At 36.3% G+C, this 19,122-nt stretch overlaps 2 protein-coding genes across 4 annotated transcripts in view; both read right to left on the minus strand.

The window, feature by feature from the left end:
- Nucleotides 1-19,122, minus strand: part of LOC107777063 (agamous-like MADS-box protein AGL11) — a 29,773-nt gene that overhangs the window by 5,396 nt on the left and 5,255 nt on the right. The window lies entirely within an intron of this gene.
- On the minus strand, nucleotides 11,259-12,557 carry LOC142162625 (uncharacterized). The gene is made up of 2 exons (XM_075218882.1): nucleotides 12,170-12,557; nucleotides 11,259-11,576 (listed from the first exon to the last, which is right to left on the minus strand). Exons 1-2 carry the CDS (start codon nucleotides 12,495-12,497, stop codon nucleotides 11,500-11,502), a joined length of 405 nt encoding a protein of 134 aa, XP_075074983.1. The 5' UTR covers nucleotides 12,498-12,557; the 3' UTR covers nucleotides 11,259-11,499.

The following is a 19,122-nucleotide window of genomic DNA, read 5'->3' on the forward strand; positions in this document are numbered from 1 at the left end:
ATACAACTTACGATGATGGTGACTTGGCCTTGATGTTGTTGACGTCACTTCCTGATGAGTACGAGCACCTTGAAACTACTCTACTCCATGGAAATGACGAAGTTTCTCTCAGAGAAGTTTGTTCGGCTTTGTACAGCTATGAACAAAGAAAGCGAGAAAAACAGAAGGGCAGAGAAGGAGAAACACTATTTGTGAGGGGTCATCCTCAAAATCAAACGAGGACAAAGAAGGTAAGATCCAAGTCAAGATCCAGACCCAGCAAAGATGAATGTGCCTTTTGTCGAGAAAAAGGGCACTGGAAGAAAGACTGTCCGAAGTTGAAGAATAAGGCCAAACATAACAATGGAAAGGCCATTATGGATTCAAATGTAGCTGATTGTGATGATTCAGACTTCTCATTAGTTACAACAGAGTCATCAACATCATCAGACATATGGTTGATGGACTCGGCTTGTAGCTATCATATGTGTCCCAACAGGGACTGGTTTGTGGAGTTTCAAGAAGGAGAATATGGAGTCATCCACACAGCGGATAATAGCACTCTTACCTCATATGGAATTGGTTCAATACGATTAAGGAACCATGATGGAATAATCAGAACATTAACAAATGTTCGATTTGTACCGGATTTGAAGAAGAATCTCATCTCTATAGGAGCCCTAGAGTCAAAAGGGTTCAAAATCATTGCATAAAATGGAGTGATGGGAGTATGCTCCGGTGCACTAGTGGTAATGAAGGATAATTGGAAGAATAATAATATGTACCGCTATCGTGGCAGTACAGTTATTGGGAAAGCGACAGTGACATCCAGTGACGACAAAGAGGCAGAAGCAACCAAGTTATGGCACATGCGCTTGGGACATACTGGAGGAAAATCCTTGAAAACTCTATCAGATCAAGGATTGTTAAAAGGAGTAAAGGCTTGCAACTTGGAGTTTTGTGAGCATTGTGTCAAAGGGAAACAGACAAGGGTTAAATTTGGTACAGCGATCCATAATACTAAAGGCATTTTGGATTATGTACACTCTGATGTTTGGGGTCCTTCCAAAACACTTTCATTGGGTGGAAAGCACTATTTTGTAACCTTTGTTGATGATTTTTCCCAAAGAGTGTGGGTGTATACAATGAAAAGCAAATATGAAGTGCTGGGAATTTTTCTCAAATGGAAGACGATGGTGGAGAATCAAACAGGCAGGAGGATCAAGTGTATTCGCACAGATAATGGAAGTGAATACAAAAATGATCATTTCAATAAGGTATATGAAAATGATGGCATCGTCCAACACTTCACTGTTAGACATACACCACAACAGAATGGAGTGGCAGAACGTATGAACCGGACCTTGCTGGAGAAGGTACGGTGTATGTTGTCCAATGCTGGTTTGGGCAAAGAATTTTGGGCTGAGGCAATTACATATGCATGTCACCTCATTAATCATCTACCATCTGCTGCTGTTGATGGCAAGACACCATTTGAAAAATGGTATGGAAAGCCTGTTGTAGATTATGACTCTTTGCACGTATTAGGCTCAACTGCATATTATCATGTGACAGAGTCAAAATTGGATCCAAAGGCAAATAAGTCTATTTTTATGGGAATTACTTCTGGAGTCAAAGGATATCGCTTATGGTGTCCTATAACAAAGAAAGTAATATTCAGCAGGGATGTTACCTTTGATGAATCTGCTATGGTAAATAATGTAACAGAAGATACCAAACAAAATAAAGGTGCTTCTAAGCAGGTGGAGTTTGAGGGAAAATTTATTTTTCCTACACAAGAAGCAGAGGAGGAAACAAATGAAGATTACTCTCTGGAAGGGGAGCCAGTAGAGGAGATTCTAACTCAGGAACCTCAATAACAACTTGAATCAATAGCAACCAGCGGGCCAAAAAGAACAATAACGAAACATGTTCGTCTCATAGAGACAGTTGCTTGTGCAACCTCAATTATAGTTGATGATGTTCCTAACACTTATAAAGACGCTGTCCAAAGTTCAGAAGAAGATAAGTGGAGGATTGCCATGAATGATGAAATACAGTCCCTTCATCAGAATCATACATGGAGATTGTCCAATCTCCCGAAGGGAAAGAAAGCAATTGGGTGCAAATGGGTATTTGCAAAGAAGGAAGGATTTCCTAACCAAGTAGATGTTCGCTACAAAGACAGATTGGTGGCCAAAGGATATGCTCAAAAGGAGGGAATTGATTACAATGAAGTGTTTTCTCCAGTTGTAAAACATTCCTCCATTAGAATTATGTTGGCTTTAGTAGCACAATTGGATTTGGAACTAGTTCAGATGGATGTAAAAACTGCGTTTTTACATGAGAACTTGGAGGAGGAAATCTACATGACTCAGCCAGAAGGATTCAAAGTTGCTGGAAAAGAAAATATGGTGTGCAAACTTGAAAAATCGTTGTACGGATTGAAACAATCTTCTAGACAATGGTACAAGCGATTTGACGAGTTTATATTGTGGCAAGGGTACAAGAGAAGCAAATACGATCATTGTGTGTATTTGCACAAGCTTAAAGATGGTTCCTTTGTATATCTTCTACTATATGTTGATGATATGTTGATAGCTTCCAAGAATTCGGAAGAAATTGATAAGTTGAAGATTCAACTGAAGAAGGAGTTCGAGATGAAGGATTTGGGTGAGGCAAAGAAAATTCTTGGCATGGAGATAATTAGAGATAGACGTTCAAAGAAACTCTATTTATCTCAAAAGGAATATTTGAAGAGAGTACTTCAACGTTTTGGCATAGATGACAAGACTAAGCCAGTTAGTACTCCACTTGCTTCCCATTTTAAGCTAAGTACTACTATGTCGCCAATGGATGAAGCTGAACGAGAGTATATGTCAAAGGTACCATACGCAAATGTTGTTGGTAGCTTGATGTATGCAATGGTTTGCACAAGGCCTGACATTTCACAAACTGTTGGAGTTATTAGCAGATATATGCACAATCCAGGGAAGGAGCATTGGCAAGCTGTGAAGTGGATTCTACGGTATATTCATAATACTGTAGATGTCGGGTTAGTTTTTGAGCAGGAAGACAATCAGTCTGTAGTTGGATATTGTGACTCAGATTTTGCGGGTGATCTGGACAAACGAAGATCAACTACTGGTTATGTGTTTACTTTTGCAAAGGCACCAGTTAGTTGGAAGTCTACTTTGCAGTCAACAGTTGCTTTGTCTACAACAGAGGTAGAGTACATGGCTATTACAGAGGCTGTGAATGAGGCAATTTGGCTTCAAGGATTGCTAAAGGAGTTTGGTGTTGAACAAAAAGGTATCACAATTTTTTGTGATAGTCAAAGTGCTATTCAATTAGCGAAGAACCAAGTTTATCATTCAAGGACGAAGCATATTGATGTTCGGTATCATTGCATACGATAAATCATAGAAGAAGGAGGAGTCACGGTGAAGAAAATTCATACTACGGAGAATCCTGCTGATATGCTGACAAAGGTGGTGACTGCGATCAAGTTTCAACATTGTTTGGATTTGATCAACATTGTTGAACACTGAAGATTGAAGATTTAGACACAATAAAAAATTTAAAATTTGTTATTGAGAGAAAATTGAAGATGTGGAATTTTGTCAAGGTGGAGATTTGTTGAAGTTTGGCAAATTCTTTGTCCCACATCGGTGGGCTCTTGAGTTTGGGGGGATTTTCCCCCTGTAAAAGAAGGCCTAATGTTTAGGATTTAAACACACCTCTCATTTTCCTTCTCATCTGTTTAAGGCATTTGTATCTTCTCTCTTTAGTATTATTTCACTTGTATTTTTGGAGTGGAATAAAATATTGGTTGTGTCCGAGGAGTAGGCAAAATTAGCCGAACCTTGTAAATTCTGGTGTTCCATTTATTGTTGCTTTATTGTCTTATTTATTATTTGGTGGTTGTCATAAATTTTTAGTATAGTAGTTGTGACTTATTCACACTATATACATTTGGCTTCCGCAACACATATATCTGTCATATAAGTGTGAAATCATGATGCATGGTTAGAGGTGTTAAAACGAGACGGCTAGCTACTCCTTAAAACTATATGAAAAAAATTTGTAGTGAAAGACCTTTAATATCTTGGAATCTATGAAACTTACCCAAAGTAAAGCACAAGGAAAGAAAAAGATCTATTAAGCCCATAAATGAGGTTATTGTTATAAAACAAAGACTGTAAAATAAAGACAAGTATAGCGAGAAACTGATATATTATTCGAACTCAAACTGATGTACATAATGAACTGAAATCTCTTCTATTTATAGAAGAAAGGAAGCTGCTCTGTAAGCTGCTACTATAAGCTGCTGTGTAAGCTTCTACTACAAGCTGCAGTGTAAGCTACTATAAGCTGATGTGTAAGCTGCTACTACAAGCTGCTGCTGTACCAGATATGGATAATCTTCTACTGAGAGCAATATTTATCCATAACGGAGTACTTAAAAGATAAGCTTATTATACTCGGTATGGATAATCTGCTACCGGGGATAATGTTTATCCATAACTGATTACTGAAAAGATAAGCTTATTATACCCGGTATGGATAAACTTCTACTGGGGGTAATGTTTATCCATAACCGGGTACCGAAGTGATAAGCTTCTTTAGGAAGCTTATTTCCAATATAGTACTAAATAGATAAATATATTTACGGTGGAGTCCCATATGGGTAAGCTTCTTCAGGAAGCTTATCTACAACGGAGTACTAAATGAACATCCATAATATAATATATTTATAACACTCCCCTTGGATGTTCATTAAAAGATAATGTGTCTCATTAAAACCTTACTAGGAAAAACCACGTGGGAAAAAAATTCTAGTGAAGGAAAAAGAGTACACATATTTAGTAATACGCATTGTTAGGTGCCTCATTAAAAACCTTATAAGGAAAACCCCATGGGAAAAAACCTTAGTAAGGGAAAAAGAGTGCATCGCGTATTTTACTCCCCCTGATGAAAACCTTGTTTCAAATATTTGAGTCTCCGCATTCCAATCTTGTATACCATCTTCTCAAAAGTTGAAGTTGGCAAAGATTTAGTGAATAAATCTGCTGGATTATTACTTGAACGGATTTGTTGCACATCAATATCACCACTTTTCCGAAGATCGTGTGTGTAGTATAATTTTGGTGAAATGTGCTTCGTTCTATCTCCTTTTATAAATCCTCCCTTCAATTGAGTTATGCATGCAGCATTGTCTTCGTATAAAATTGTGGGTCTTTTCTCACATTCCAAACCACATTTTTCTCGAATAAAATGAATTATTGATCTCAACCATACGCATTCCCTACTTGCTTCATGAATAGCTATTATCTCAGCATGATTTGAAGAAGTAGCAACAATAGATTGCTTTGTGGAGCGCCATGATATGATAGTACCTCCATATGTAAATACATAGTCGGTTTGAGATCGAGCTTTATGGGGATCAGATAAATAACCTGCATCTGCATAACCAACGAGGTCTGCACTATCTTTGTTAGCATAAAACAAACCCATATCAAGAGTTCCCTTTAAATATCGCAATATATGTTTAATCCCGTTCCAATGTCTCCGTGTAGGAGAAGAACTATATCTTGCTAGTAAATTAACAGAAAATGCTATGTCAGGCCTTGTAGCATTAGCAAGATACATTAGTGCACCAATTGCACTGAGATAGGGTACTTCGGGACCAAGGAGTTCCTCGTCCTCTTCTGGAGGTCGAAACAAATCCTTATTCACTTCAAGTGATCGAACAACCATTGGTGTACTCAATGGGTGCACTTTGTCCATGTAAAAGCGTTTTAAGACCCTTTCTGTATAGGCAGATTGATGGATAAAGATCCCGTCTGCTAAATGTTCAATTTGCAGACCAAGACAAAGTTTTGTCTTTCCAAGATCTTTCATCTCAAATTCTTTCTTAAGATATTCAATTGCCTTTGGAGCTCTTCTGGAGTTCCAACAAGATTTATGTCATCAACATAAACAACAAGTATAACAAATTCTGATGCCATTTTCTTTATAAAAATACATGGACAAATAACATCATTTATGTAACCTTCTTTCAGCAAATATTCACTAATGCGATTATACCACATGCACCCAGATTGCTTTAAACCGTACAAAGATCTTTGTAATATGATTGAATACATTTCCTGAGATTTTGCTTCAGGAATTTTAAATCCTTCAGGAATTTTCATATAAATTTCATTATCAAGTGAACCGTACAGATAAGCTGTAACTACATCCATTAGATGTATTTCAAGCTTTTCATGTAGTGCTAAACTGATGAGATGTCGAAATGTTATGGCATCCATAACAGGTGAATATGTTTCATCAAAATCGACTCCAGGTCGTTGTGAGAATCCTTGTGCAACAAGGCGAGCTTTGTATCTTTCAACTTCATTTTTATCATTCCTTTTTCGCACAAAAACCCATTTATGACCAACTGATTCTATACCAGCAGGTGTTTGGACTACTGGTCCAAAGACCTCTCTTTTAGCAAGTGACTTCAATTCCGATTGAATTGCCTCTTGCCATTTTGGCCAATCAGATCTTTGTCGACATTCTTCGACAGATCGAGGTTCAAGATCCTCACTATCTTGCATAATATTAAGTGCAACATTATATTCAAAAATATTATCCACCACTATTTCAAATCGATTTAAATTAATCCCATCACCGTTCGAACTTATTAAAAGTTCCTCACTCACATGAGCTTCGAGTTCATTGATTTCTTCAGGAATCTCAGAACTAATCAGATTTTGGGTCTCTTCAGGAGATCCCTTCATAGTATCGTTTTGATCACTTGTAGATTTTCTTTTTCGAGGATTTCGATCCTTAGAACCCAAAGTCCTACCACGCTTCAGGCGTGCTTTAGGTTCACTAGCTCTCATGCTAGTAGATGGTCCTACTGGGACATCAATTCGGATAGGCACATTCTCTGTTGGGATATGTGACTTAGTTATCCTTTTCAAATTAGTAAATGCGTCTGGCATTTGATTTGCTATATTCTGTAAATGGATGATCTTCTGGACCTCCTGATTACATATAGGGGTACGGGGATCAAAGTGAGATAATTATGAAACTTTCCACACAATTTCTCTTTTGATTTACTTTTTCTCTCCCCCTAATTGTGGGAAATTTGTTTCATCAAACCGACAATCTGCAAATCGAGCAGTAAATAAATCTTCTGTCAATGGTTCAAGATAGCGAATAATAGAGGGTGATTCAAACCCAACATATATTCCTATCCTTCTCTGTGGTCCCATTTTACTACGTTGTGGGGGTGCTACTGGCACATATACAGCACATCCGAAAATTCGTAGATGGGCAATATTTGGTTCATGACCAAAAACTAATTGTGACGGAGAATATTTATTATAATGTGTCGGTCTGAGACGGATAAGTGATGCTGCATGCAAGATAGCATGGCCCCAAACAGTAGTGGGCAATTTTGTTTTCATAAGTAGTGGTCTTGCTATCAATTGCAGGCGTTTAATAAATGACTCTGTAAGGCCATTTTGAGTATGAACATAAGCTACAGGATGTTCAACTTTTATCCCAACTGATAGACAATAATCATCAAAAGCTTGAGATGAGAATTCTCCAGCATTATCAAGGCGAATGGCCTTTATAGGATAATCTGAGAATTGTGCCCTTAATCGAATTATTTGGGCTAATAGCTTTGCAAACGCCAGGTTGCGAGATGATAGTAGGCACACATGAGACCATCTTGAAGATGCATCTATTAGGACCATAAAATATCTAAACAACCCACTTTGTGGGTGAATAGGTCCACATATATCCCCATGTATACGCTCTAAAAAGGCATGGGATTCAATACCAACCTTCATCGGTGATGGTCTAGTGATCATTTTTCCTTGATAACAAGCATCACAAGAAAATTTGTCATTTGTAAGAATCTTCAAGTTCTTTAATGGATGCCCACTCAAATTTTCAGTAATTCGTCTTATCATTATTGATCCGGGATGACCCAAACGGCCATGCCAAAGCACAAAAGTATTTGAATCCGTAAACTTCTGGTTTACGATAGAGTGTGCTTCAATTGTACTAATTTTTGAATAGTATAAGCCAGAAGATAAAGTTGATAACTTTTCTACAATGCATTTCTGGCCAGAAATATTCTTTGTAATACAAAGATATTCCTTGTTCATTTCATCTATTGTCTCTACATGATACCAATTTCGGCGGATATCTATAAAACTCAACAAGTTTCTTCGGGACTTGAAGGAGAACAATGTATTTTCTATAATAAATTTTGTTCCCTTAGACAAAAATATTATGGCTCTTCCGGAGCCTTCAATCAAACTTATATTACCAGAAATTGTTGAAACATTTGCTTTTTCCTTATGCAAATAAGAAAAGTATTTCTGATCGTTGAATATGGCATGAGTTGTTTCACTATCAATAACACACATATCTTCATTATTTGTCTTTGATCCAAACATAATTTGAGGGTTATCCATATTCTTCAAAATAACATAAATAAAATATATTATAGTAAACATCATTATCAAAGCATAACTTTTATTTATGTACAACAATTACATAACCATACTATCTATTACAAACAACAAAAATTAAAATATTTACATTTCTACAGATTCACTACCGATTACATGACTTATTTCTCCTTCTGGGAGTGCAAAATAATCAGCTACATCCAAATGCATGAAGTCTAAATTATCTTCAGAAATAAAATTTGCTTCAGCATTTTTCTCTGTCTTCTTCAGGGAGGCTTGATAAAGCTCAACCAGGTGCTTTGGCGTACGACAAGTATGTGACCAGTGCCCTTTTCCTCCACATCTATAGCATGCATTTTCTACATTTGGCGCTTGCACCGCTTCATGCTTTTGTTCCTTCCTTTTCCACTGCTGGTGGTGAGGAGGCTTCTTTGGTGCATTATTATTATCATGATTGGGGTTCCTTCCCCGGCCACGACTATGACCACTACTGGGGCCACGACCTCTTCCACGTTTAGCTTGGTGGAAGTTCGTCTCATTCACTTCAGGGAATGGATAAGAACCAATAGGTCGGCTTTCATGATTTTTCATTAATAGCCCATTATGTTGTTCTGCTATAAGAAGATGTGAGATAAGTTCAGAATACTTTTTAAATCCCATCTCTCGATATTGCTGCTGCAGGAGCATATTCGAGGCATGAAAAGTGGTGAAAGTTTTCTCCAACATATCATGATCAGTAATATTATCACCACATAATTTTAATTGAGAAATAATTCTAAACATAGCAGAATTATACTCACTGATAGATTTAAAATCTTGTAGCCTTAGATGAGTCCAATCATAACGTGCCTGTGGAAGAACGACCATCTTCAGGTGGTCATATCTATCTTTCAAATTATTCCACAATATGACTGGATCTTTAATAGTGAGATATTCCATTTTCAGGCCCTCATCAAGGTGATGGCGTAGGAATATCATTGCTTTGGCACGGTCTTGGTTCGATGCCTGATTATTATCCATGATGGTGTCTGCCAGACCCATCGCATCAAGATGAATTTCAGCATCAAGCACCCAAGACATGTAGCTTTTGTCTGATATATCCAGGGCTACAAATTCAAGTTTAGAAAGATTTGACATTATTTAGGAAAAGAAAGTTATTACCTCAGATAGTTTCAAAATATTTGCTCGAGATGGTAGAGCTTCGTGCTGATAACGTGTTATAAAACAAAGACTGTAAAGTAAAGACAAGTATAGAGAGAAACTGATATATTATTCGAACTCAAACTGATGTACATAATGAACTGAAATCTCTTCTATTTATAGAAGAAAGGAAGCTGCTCTGTAAGCTGCTACAACAAACTGCTGTGTAAGCTGCTACAACAAGCTGCAGTGTAAGTTACTATAAGCTGCTGTGTAAGCTGCTGCTGTACCAGATATGGATAATCTTCTACTGAGAGCAATATTTATCCATAACTGAGTACTGAAAAGATAAGCTTATTATACCCGGTATGGATAATCTTCTACCGGGGGTAATGTTTATTCATAACTGGGTACTGAAAAGATAAGCTTATTATACCCGGTATGGATAAACTTCTACTAGGGGTAATGTTTATCCATAACCGGGTACCGAAGTGATAAGCTTCTTCAGGAAGCTTATACTTAACGCATTAGCTACAACACTGCACGGGTCGATACGCACAGCGCCTAGTATCCATCGTTTACGGCTAGGACTACTGGGGTATCTAATCCCATTCGCTCCCCTAGCTTTCGTCTCTCAGTGTCAGTGTCGGCCCATCGAAGAAGGGAATTGAGGTAAGGCTGGCATAAGAGAATGGAGTTACTGAGCTAATATTTCCAATATAGTACTAAATAAATAAACATATTTACGGTGGAATCCCATATGGATAAGCTTCTTCAGGAAGCTTATTTACAACGGAGTACTAAATGAACATCCATAATATAATATATTTATAACAGTTATGTTAATTAGTTACGTTCACAATCGTCCAAAATTTGCTAGAAATGATCATATTAATATTGGCGGCAAATTTATAATGTCAACAGATAAAATGTGCAGAGAACTTTTAAAGTTCGAGAATTTATAGAAAAGAGGCTAAATATATAGAACAAATTAGATATTAAGGATATATATATTGCTAGGGGTGGCAATTTGAGCCCAAACTCATCTAACCAGCCCAACTCGTCCAAAGATTAATGGGTTGGGTTACAAACATTTTAGCTCATGGGTCAATTTGGGCTGAGTCTAAGTTAACCCATTATATCTTATAGCTCATTCTGACCCATTAAGCAGCTCAAATACAACTCATGAAACTCACCCAAAACAAAAGATATTTCAACCCAACTTATATATAAATTTATTTAGCTGCCCCAACTTTACTTTTTTTTTGTATTTTTAATTTTATGTTCTTTTGTTTTTCTGCACCATCCACCCACCCAGCCCCCCCTCAAAAAAAAATTTAACTTTTTTTTTTGTATTTTCAATTTTCTGTTTTTTTTTTTGCACCACCCACCTCCTCCCTTAAAACATGGGTCAAGTTGAGCGGGTTGGGTTATGACCCATTGTTTAGCACATCTTGACCCAACCCATCTTAGCCCAAGTCCACTTTGGGCTGGGTTGGGCAATGACCCATTTATTGACTTAACTCATCTTGACCCGCCCAAATTCAGCCCAACCCGCCCATTTGCCATCCCTATATATTGCCCACCCGAACTAATTTTCTAGCTTGAGAAAGATGGCTTCCCGATCGAGCATATAAGTATTCAGCGATCAGAAAATAAGTTACTCTTCACTTTTAGTACATAAAAAGTGGTAGCTAGCTTCGTATGCATGCATTGCATGCACACAGCACACAAACAGATTACATTATTAAAAAGCATAAAGATTACAAAACATAAGAGTACATAACATGCCTCACTTATTTACTACTACTACTAAACAATACTGGAAGTAGAAACAGTAGTGTACTTCCATTTGAGGAGGCGATAGTTTTTACATAATTTTAGGGCAACCATTTCTTCAAGCTGCAGCCTCAACAGGACAAATCATTTTGTCCTCGCGGCAGTATTCCATGCAGCACTTGAACCTCTTCTCATCTGCATCATCAACAGATAAATAAAACAGGTGAAGAGAGGCATATTAGAGAAAGATCATTTGACCCTTTTATGCTACTATTAATATTGAATAACAAAGATATAAAGCCTATAAAATTCTACAGAGAACCTGGTGAGAACAAAATTAAGTAAAATGTTGGGTGTGCGAACAAAATCTCACATCGGTAGCTGAAAAGATTGAGAGATGGATCTTTTAATGATGTAGGACCTTTTGCAAAATACCGTGCATGCTTGATCCAAAGCAGACAATATAATATCATGTTAATAGTATTCGCAGGCCGTTTTAGCCCAACATAAAACTGTATTCTTTCTAACACCTTAATTATACTAATCTTTTAAATGAGATGGTAAGGCAATACTTCAATATGATACCAAAGACATATATAAACTAGCTAGGCTCGAGTTCACTGCCATCCATGATCTGTGTTTGACCCATGAAAAGGAATAAGACAAGCACATGAGGAAGCAAGCTAAAGACACAATTAAATAATTGATTTCTATAACAGTTTAAAGTGTTATAAATATGATTGGTAACACAATTTATGAGAGGGAGAGAGAGAGAGATATAAATATACCATAATTCAACAGGAACTCAGAGCAGTAGCCAAGGGCACATCCAACATCATACTGGTTGTATGCAGTCTCACCAATTATGCCCTTAGTTTCAGCAATATTGGCCGCATCTTGGTCACGGCACTTTAAATAACATTGAGCAGCACAAATGGATGCTTGTACAGGTGGCAACCCCCTACATCCAAATAAACATTTTACTAAGCAGAAAGGGCTAATAGTAGAGTTATCTTCAGTTGTTTTAATTTCATGATTAGCAGCCATTAAATGCTCCGAAAACAGAAGCATTGCAAGCATCACTACTGCAAGCACTTTCTCAACCTTCCCTGCCATTGATATGCTTATCTCAAGGTTTTAATTAGTTATATTGTGTTTTCTTATTTGTTGATGCAAAAACGAGGACCTCTTAGGAGCTATTTATAGTGGACCTCTTAGCATAAGAAAGGGGAAGTCACACATTTCTCCCCATCACGTGCCTCCATCCCTTCTGCACTAGCTATTTGCAAACGTCATGAAACACCACGTAAGCAATCATGACCTCATGCCAACAAATTTAAGATCACGTAAACTTCAATTATGACATATTATAGCAGACTATATATAAATCTTGGATATAATTTCGTTTTCTTTCAAACAGGCACCCCTTTCGCACATTTCTCCCCATCACGTGCCTTCATCTCTTCTCCACTAAGAAATATTAGGTCGCGGTTATTAAATTCTTAGGTTCAGCTAGTATCATCTCATGCTGTTCAACCACATAAGAAATCTCAAAGTCATTTATTAAGAGGTTATATATTATGAACAATAAAAATATCACTAGTATTCTTAATAATTTTAGTTTTGTTATGAATAGTTTGTACATTGGATACTACTTTGGATACTACATTGGATACTACATTGGATGCTACATTGGATGCCCATGTTGTGAATAACTTAAAGATTAAATTTCCTATTTTATGTCCATCATCTTTACTTTTTATGCCTATAAAAGGCCATGTAATTGCAATGAAAAATTACACCAAAGTGAAAGAAGAAAACACTTCTCCATTCTCTCTATCTCTTCTTGTTTACATTTTACTGCATTGCTTTTATTTTATAACACGTTATCAGCACGAAGCTCTAATTTTATTCTTAACTCCCGCTAAGTTGAGCCATATTTTATTAAGGTATGTATCATTATAATCATTTTATTTATGGCAGTATATATCATATTCTCATTGTTTGCAGATTACTTGTGCGCTTGGGCATCTTAAATAGTTTAAGTATATTGCAGTGATAAAATAACTATTTCCTTTCGTGCTCAACTCTTAGAGGACCTCAAAGTCATCAAACTAGCTATGCACTAATGTCATACTTATAATATTCATGGACTCCCTAGATCAAAACATATCTTTAAGGCATTTTAAAGAACTGTGAGAAATAAATTGACAAGCAATAATTTTATAGTTTAATTACTTTATATTTATTGGAACATATAAATAATGTTAGTCACGTTCAGTTCTATTAACACATATATATCAATAATATAAAGTGAAATGAAACAAGTATGTAATTTCTACTTTATGGCAAGAATAAGATGAAATAGTAGATTGTTAACATGATATAGCTCTATTTTCATTTCTTTTACCTTAATCGTTTTGTTTTCATTAATTATTATAATTATTTCTCTAACTTATTCATCTTTTATGATAGTTTTCACTATGTCAAATTTATCAAAACTTGAATTTGTGGCACTTGACATCACCGGGAGGAACTATTTATCATGGGTTCTTGATGCTGAAATTCACTTTGACGTTAAAGGTCTTGGAAATACTATTATACAAAGAAATGAAGCATCAAATCAGGATAAAGCGAAGGCCATGATTTTCCTTCGTCATCATCTACATGAAGGGTTAAAAACTAAATATTTAATCGTAAAAGATCCACTTGAATTATGGATTAATTTGAAGGATCGATATGACCACCTAAAACTTACGGTATTACCGAAAGCTCGGTATGAGTGGATACATTTAAGGTTGCAAGACTTTAAAATCGTAAGTGAGTATAATTCTGCCATCTTTAAAGTAAGTTCTCTTTTAAAATTATGTGGAGACACTATCACAGATGAGGACTTATTGGAAAAAATATTTTCTACTTTTCACGCTTCAAATGTGGTGCTACAACAACAATACCGTGAAAAAGGTTTTAAGAAATATTCTGAGTTAATCACATGCCTACTTGTGGTTGAGCAGAATAATACTCTATTAATGAAAAATCATGAAGCTCGTCCCACTGGGTCAGCTCCATTTCCGGAAGTGAATGCTGTAGCAACATATGATAAGTTTGAAAGAAAACAAAATAATAACCGTGGTCGTGGACATGGTCGTAAACGTGGATGTGGCAGGGGGCGAAACAATTATCGTCATTATGGTGGAAATAAATTGGAGAACAATAAGGGTTCTCAAATTAATCATTCAAAAGGTAAAGCTAGTATGTGTCACCGATGTGGTATGAGAGGTCATTGGGCACGCATTTGTCGTACGCCAGAACATTTTGTCAAACTTTATCAAGCCTCCCTCAAGAAAAAAGAAAATAATGTTGAGGTACACTTGCCCTTTCAAAATAATGATGATGAAGCAGGTCCCTCAAATAAATATGATTCTAAGGCACATCTTGCATATAAAGATGATGATTTTGAAGGCCTAACAAATATTACTCAATTAGAAGTTGGGGACTTCTTTGAGGATATTGACAGAAGAACTAATCATCTTACTGGGGAATGAAGCTATAAAAGTTGTTATGTTTATGTTTGCAACTAGTTTATTTTTCTTGAGTGTATTTTCCTAATGCATCATGTGTTGCTAGTTTCTACATTTCTAATGTATTTCTTAATGGATACCTCCAAGGGATGGTATTAAACATATATTCAGATACCTCTAAGGGACCATTGATATGGGTTTATTTTATTCAAATGAATCCAAGCATCATTGATTGGTTATGCAGATGCAGGATATTTGTCTGATCCACACAAAGGTCGATCTCAGACAGGCTATTTATTTACAAGTGGAGGTACAACCATATCATGGCGTTCGATAAAACAAACTATGGTTGCTACTTCTTCAAATCATGCAGAGATAATAGCCATTCACAAAGCAAGTCGAGAATGCGTTTGGTTAAGATCTATAACTCAACACATTCAGCAAACATGTGGTCTTTCTTCGAAAGAGAATATTCCAACAATATTGTATGAAGACAATGCTGCATGCATAGCTCAATTGAAAGGAGGATATGAAGAATATGAAAATTCCCCAGTCTTCAGTTGGACTCAAGATTAATAAAGATGATATATGTCTTCTGGATAGTTCTACAACACACACTATTTTAAAAGATAAGAGATATTTCTCTTATTTGGTAATGAAAGAAGCAAATGTTAATACAATATCCGGTAGTACAAGATTAATTGAAGGTTCTGGAATAACCAATTTATTACTACCAGGAGGAATAAATTTGGCTATTGGTGAAGCACTATATTGTAATAAATCTCAAAGAAACTTATTAAGTTTCAAAGATATTCGCCAAAATGGCTATCATATTGAGACTACAAATGATGAAAAGATTGAATATCTTTATATTACTACAATAATGTCCGATAAGAAATATGTGCTTGAAATGTTACCTGCTCTTTCCTCCGGCTTATACTACACAAGTATTAGCAGGATTGAAACACATGCCGTAGTAAACGAGAAGTTTACTAATCAAGATAATTTTATTATTTGGCATGACCGGTTGGGCCATCCTGGTTCTAATATGATGCGTAAAATAATTGAGAATTCACATGGACATGCAATGAAGAATCAGAAGATTCTTCAATTTAAGGAATTCTCTTATGCTGCGTGTTCTCAAGGAAAATTAATTATTAGACCATCAACTATTAAAGTTAGGATGGAATCCTCTGCATTTCTGGAACGTATACAGGGTGATATATGTGGGCTCATTCACCCTCCATGTGGACCATTCAAATATTATATGGTTTTGGTAGATGCATCTACAAGATGGTCACATGTGCGCTTACTATCAACTCGCAATATGGCATTTGCGAGATTGTTGGCTCAAATAATAAAGCTAAGAGCACAATTTCCAGATTATGCAATTAAGACAATTCGTCTTGATAATGCCGGTGAGTTTACATCCCAAGCCTTTAATGATTATTGTATTTCAACTGGGATAACAATTGAACATTCGGTTGCTCATGTTCATACACAAAATGGTCTAGCAGAATCATTGATCAAACGCCTCCAATTAATTGCTAGACCAATGCTTATGAGAACAAAACTTCTTATTTCAGTATGGGGTCATGCTATTTTGCACGCAGCAGCACTTGTGCGGATAAGGCCCACAAGTTATCATAAAGTTTCCCCATTGCAATTTACTTTTGGTCAGGAGCCAAATATTTCCCATCTTAGGATCTTTGGTTGTGCGATATATGTTCCAGTTTCTCCACCACAAGTCCTCAAAGAAGGTTGGGGATATATGTTGGATATGAATCTCCTTCTATTATAAAATATCTAGAGTCGATGATTGGAGATTTATTTACGGCAAGATTTTCTGATTGCCATTTTAATGAATCAGTATATCCAACATTAGGGGGAGAAAATAAGCAGCTGAAAAAGAAGATAGATTGGAATGCATTATCACTGTCTCATTTAGATCCTCGAACAAATCAATGTGAACAAGAGGTTCAAAAGATTATTCATTTACAAAATATTGCAAATCAATTGCCAGATGTACTCACTAACCTACCAAGGGTGACTAAGTCACGTATTCCAGCTGCTAATGCTCCAATTCGAGTTGATATCCCGACAGAACAATTAATTAAAGCAATTGACTCTAAGCCATGCTTGAAACGTGGTAGACCAATCGGTTCTAAAGATAAAAATCCTCGAAGAAGAAAAGGAGCAAGTGATCAAAGTGAACATAACACAGAGGTAGTGGCTCAAGAAGAGCCCCAAGGTGTAACAAATGATAAGACCTTAGGGGAGGTCCAGGTACCTAAAAATAATGAAAATGAAGAGATATCAATAAGTTACGTCTCAACCGGGAAAAGATGAACCGAAATAATATTGTTATCGATAACATTTTTGCTTATAATGTTGATGTTGAAATAATGCAACAAGATGAGGATCTTGAACCAAAATCTGTCAATGAATGTAGACAGAGAAATGATTGGCCAAAATGGAAAGACGTTATCCAGGCAGAGTTAACTTCACTTAGAAAACGTGAAGTCTTCGGACCCATAGTTCGAACACCTGAAGGCATAAAGCCAGTAGGGTATAAATGGGTTTTTGTGCGAAAACGAAATGATAAAAATGAAGTCGTTAGATATAAAGCACGACTTGTGGCACAAGGGTTTTTCCAAAGGCCTGGAATTGATTATATGGAGACATATTCTCCTGTAGTGGATGCTATCACCTTTAGGTATCTCATAAATATGGTAGTACAAGAAAAACTTGATATGCATCTAATGGATGTTGTTACAGCCTATTTGTATGGATCATTAGACAACGAAATTTTTATGAAAGTACCTGAGGGATTTAAAGTGCCAGAAGCATATAAAAATTTTCGAGAAACTTGTTCAATAAAGCTTCAGAAATCTTTATACGGATTGAAACAATCAGGACGTATGTGGTACAATCGCCTGAGTGAATACCTATTGAAAGAAGGGTACAAGAATGATCCAATTTGTCCCTGTGTCTTTATAAAAAGGTCTGGATCTGAATTTGTTATAATCGCCGTGTATGTTGATGATTTAAATATCATTGGAACTCCTGGGGAGCTTCCAAAAACAGTAGACTGTTTGAAGAAAGAATTTGAAATGAAAGATCTTGGAAAGACAAAATTTTGTCTTGGTCTACAAATTGAGTATATGAAAGATGGAATATTTGTCCATCAATCGACATATACTGAAAAGATTTTAAAGCGATTCTATATGTATAAAGCACATCCATTGAGTACCCCGATGGTTGTGAGATCACTTGATATAAAGAAAGATCCATTCCGACCTCATGAAAATGATGAAGAGCTTCTTGGTGCCGAAGTACCATATCTTAGTGCAATTGGGGCATTAATGTATCTTGCTAATAATTTCCGACCAGATATAGCTTTCTCAGTAAGCTTATTGGCAAGATTTAGTACTTCGCCAACACAAAGACACTGGAATGGTATTAAACATATATTCAGATACCTCCAAGGGACCATTGATATGGGTTTATTTTATTCAAATGAATCCAAGCATCATTGATTGGTTATGCAGATGCAGGATATTTGTCTGATCCACACAAAGGTCAATCTCAGACAGGCTATTTATTTACAAGTAGAGGTACAACCATATCATGGTGTTAGATAAAACAAACTATGGTTGCTACTTCTTCAAATCATGCAGAGATAATAGCCATTCACGAAGCAAGTCGAGAATGCGTTTGGTTAAGATCTATAACTCAACACATTCAGCAAACATGTGGTCTTTCTTCGAAAGAGAATATTCCAACAATATTGTATGAAGACAATGCTGCATGCATAGCTCAATTGAAAGGAGGATATATCAAAGGAGATAGAACAAAACACATTTCACCGAAATTCTTTTTCACTCATGATCTTCAGAAGAATGGTGAAATAGATGTACAACAAGTTCGTTCAAGTGATAATTTGGCTGATCTGTTCACTAAGGCATTACCAACCTCAATATTTGAAAAGCTGATATATAAGATTGGAATGCGTCATCTTCGAGACATTAAGTGATTTTTCATCGGGGGGGGGGGGGGAGTAACTACACGCTGCACTCTTTTCCTTAACCAAGGTTTTGTCCCACTGGGTTTTCCTGGTAAGGTTTTTAATGAGGCAGCAAGCAATGCATATTATAAATAACTATGTACATCCCAATATTTTTTTTGTAAGTTTTTAATGAGGCACATTATCTTACATG

This window comes from Nicotiana tabacum, chromosome 8 (genome assembly GCF_000715075.1).
Source record: "Nicotiana tabacum cultivar K326 chromosome 8, ASM71507v2, whole genome shotgun sequence".
Taxonomy (NCBI): Eukaryota; Viridiplantae; Streptophyta; class Magnoliopsida; order Solanales; family Solanaceae; genus Nicotiana; species Nicotiana tabacum.

What these genes read in the sequence shown, in the direction of transcription:
- LOC142162625 (XM_075218882.1), bottom strand. Translation starts at nt 12,497, where the DNA reads ATGGCAGGGAAGGTTGAGAAAGTGCTTGCAGTAGTGATGCTTGCAATG. An exon ending in TGAGTTCCTGTTGAATTATG is followed by an intron (nt 11,577 to 12,169) that starts GTATATTTATAT and finishes TTGATGATGCAG; the next exon opens with ATGAGAAGAGGTTCAAGTGC.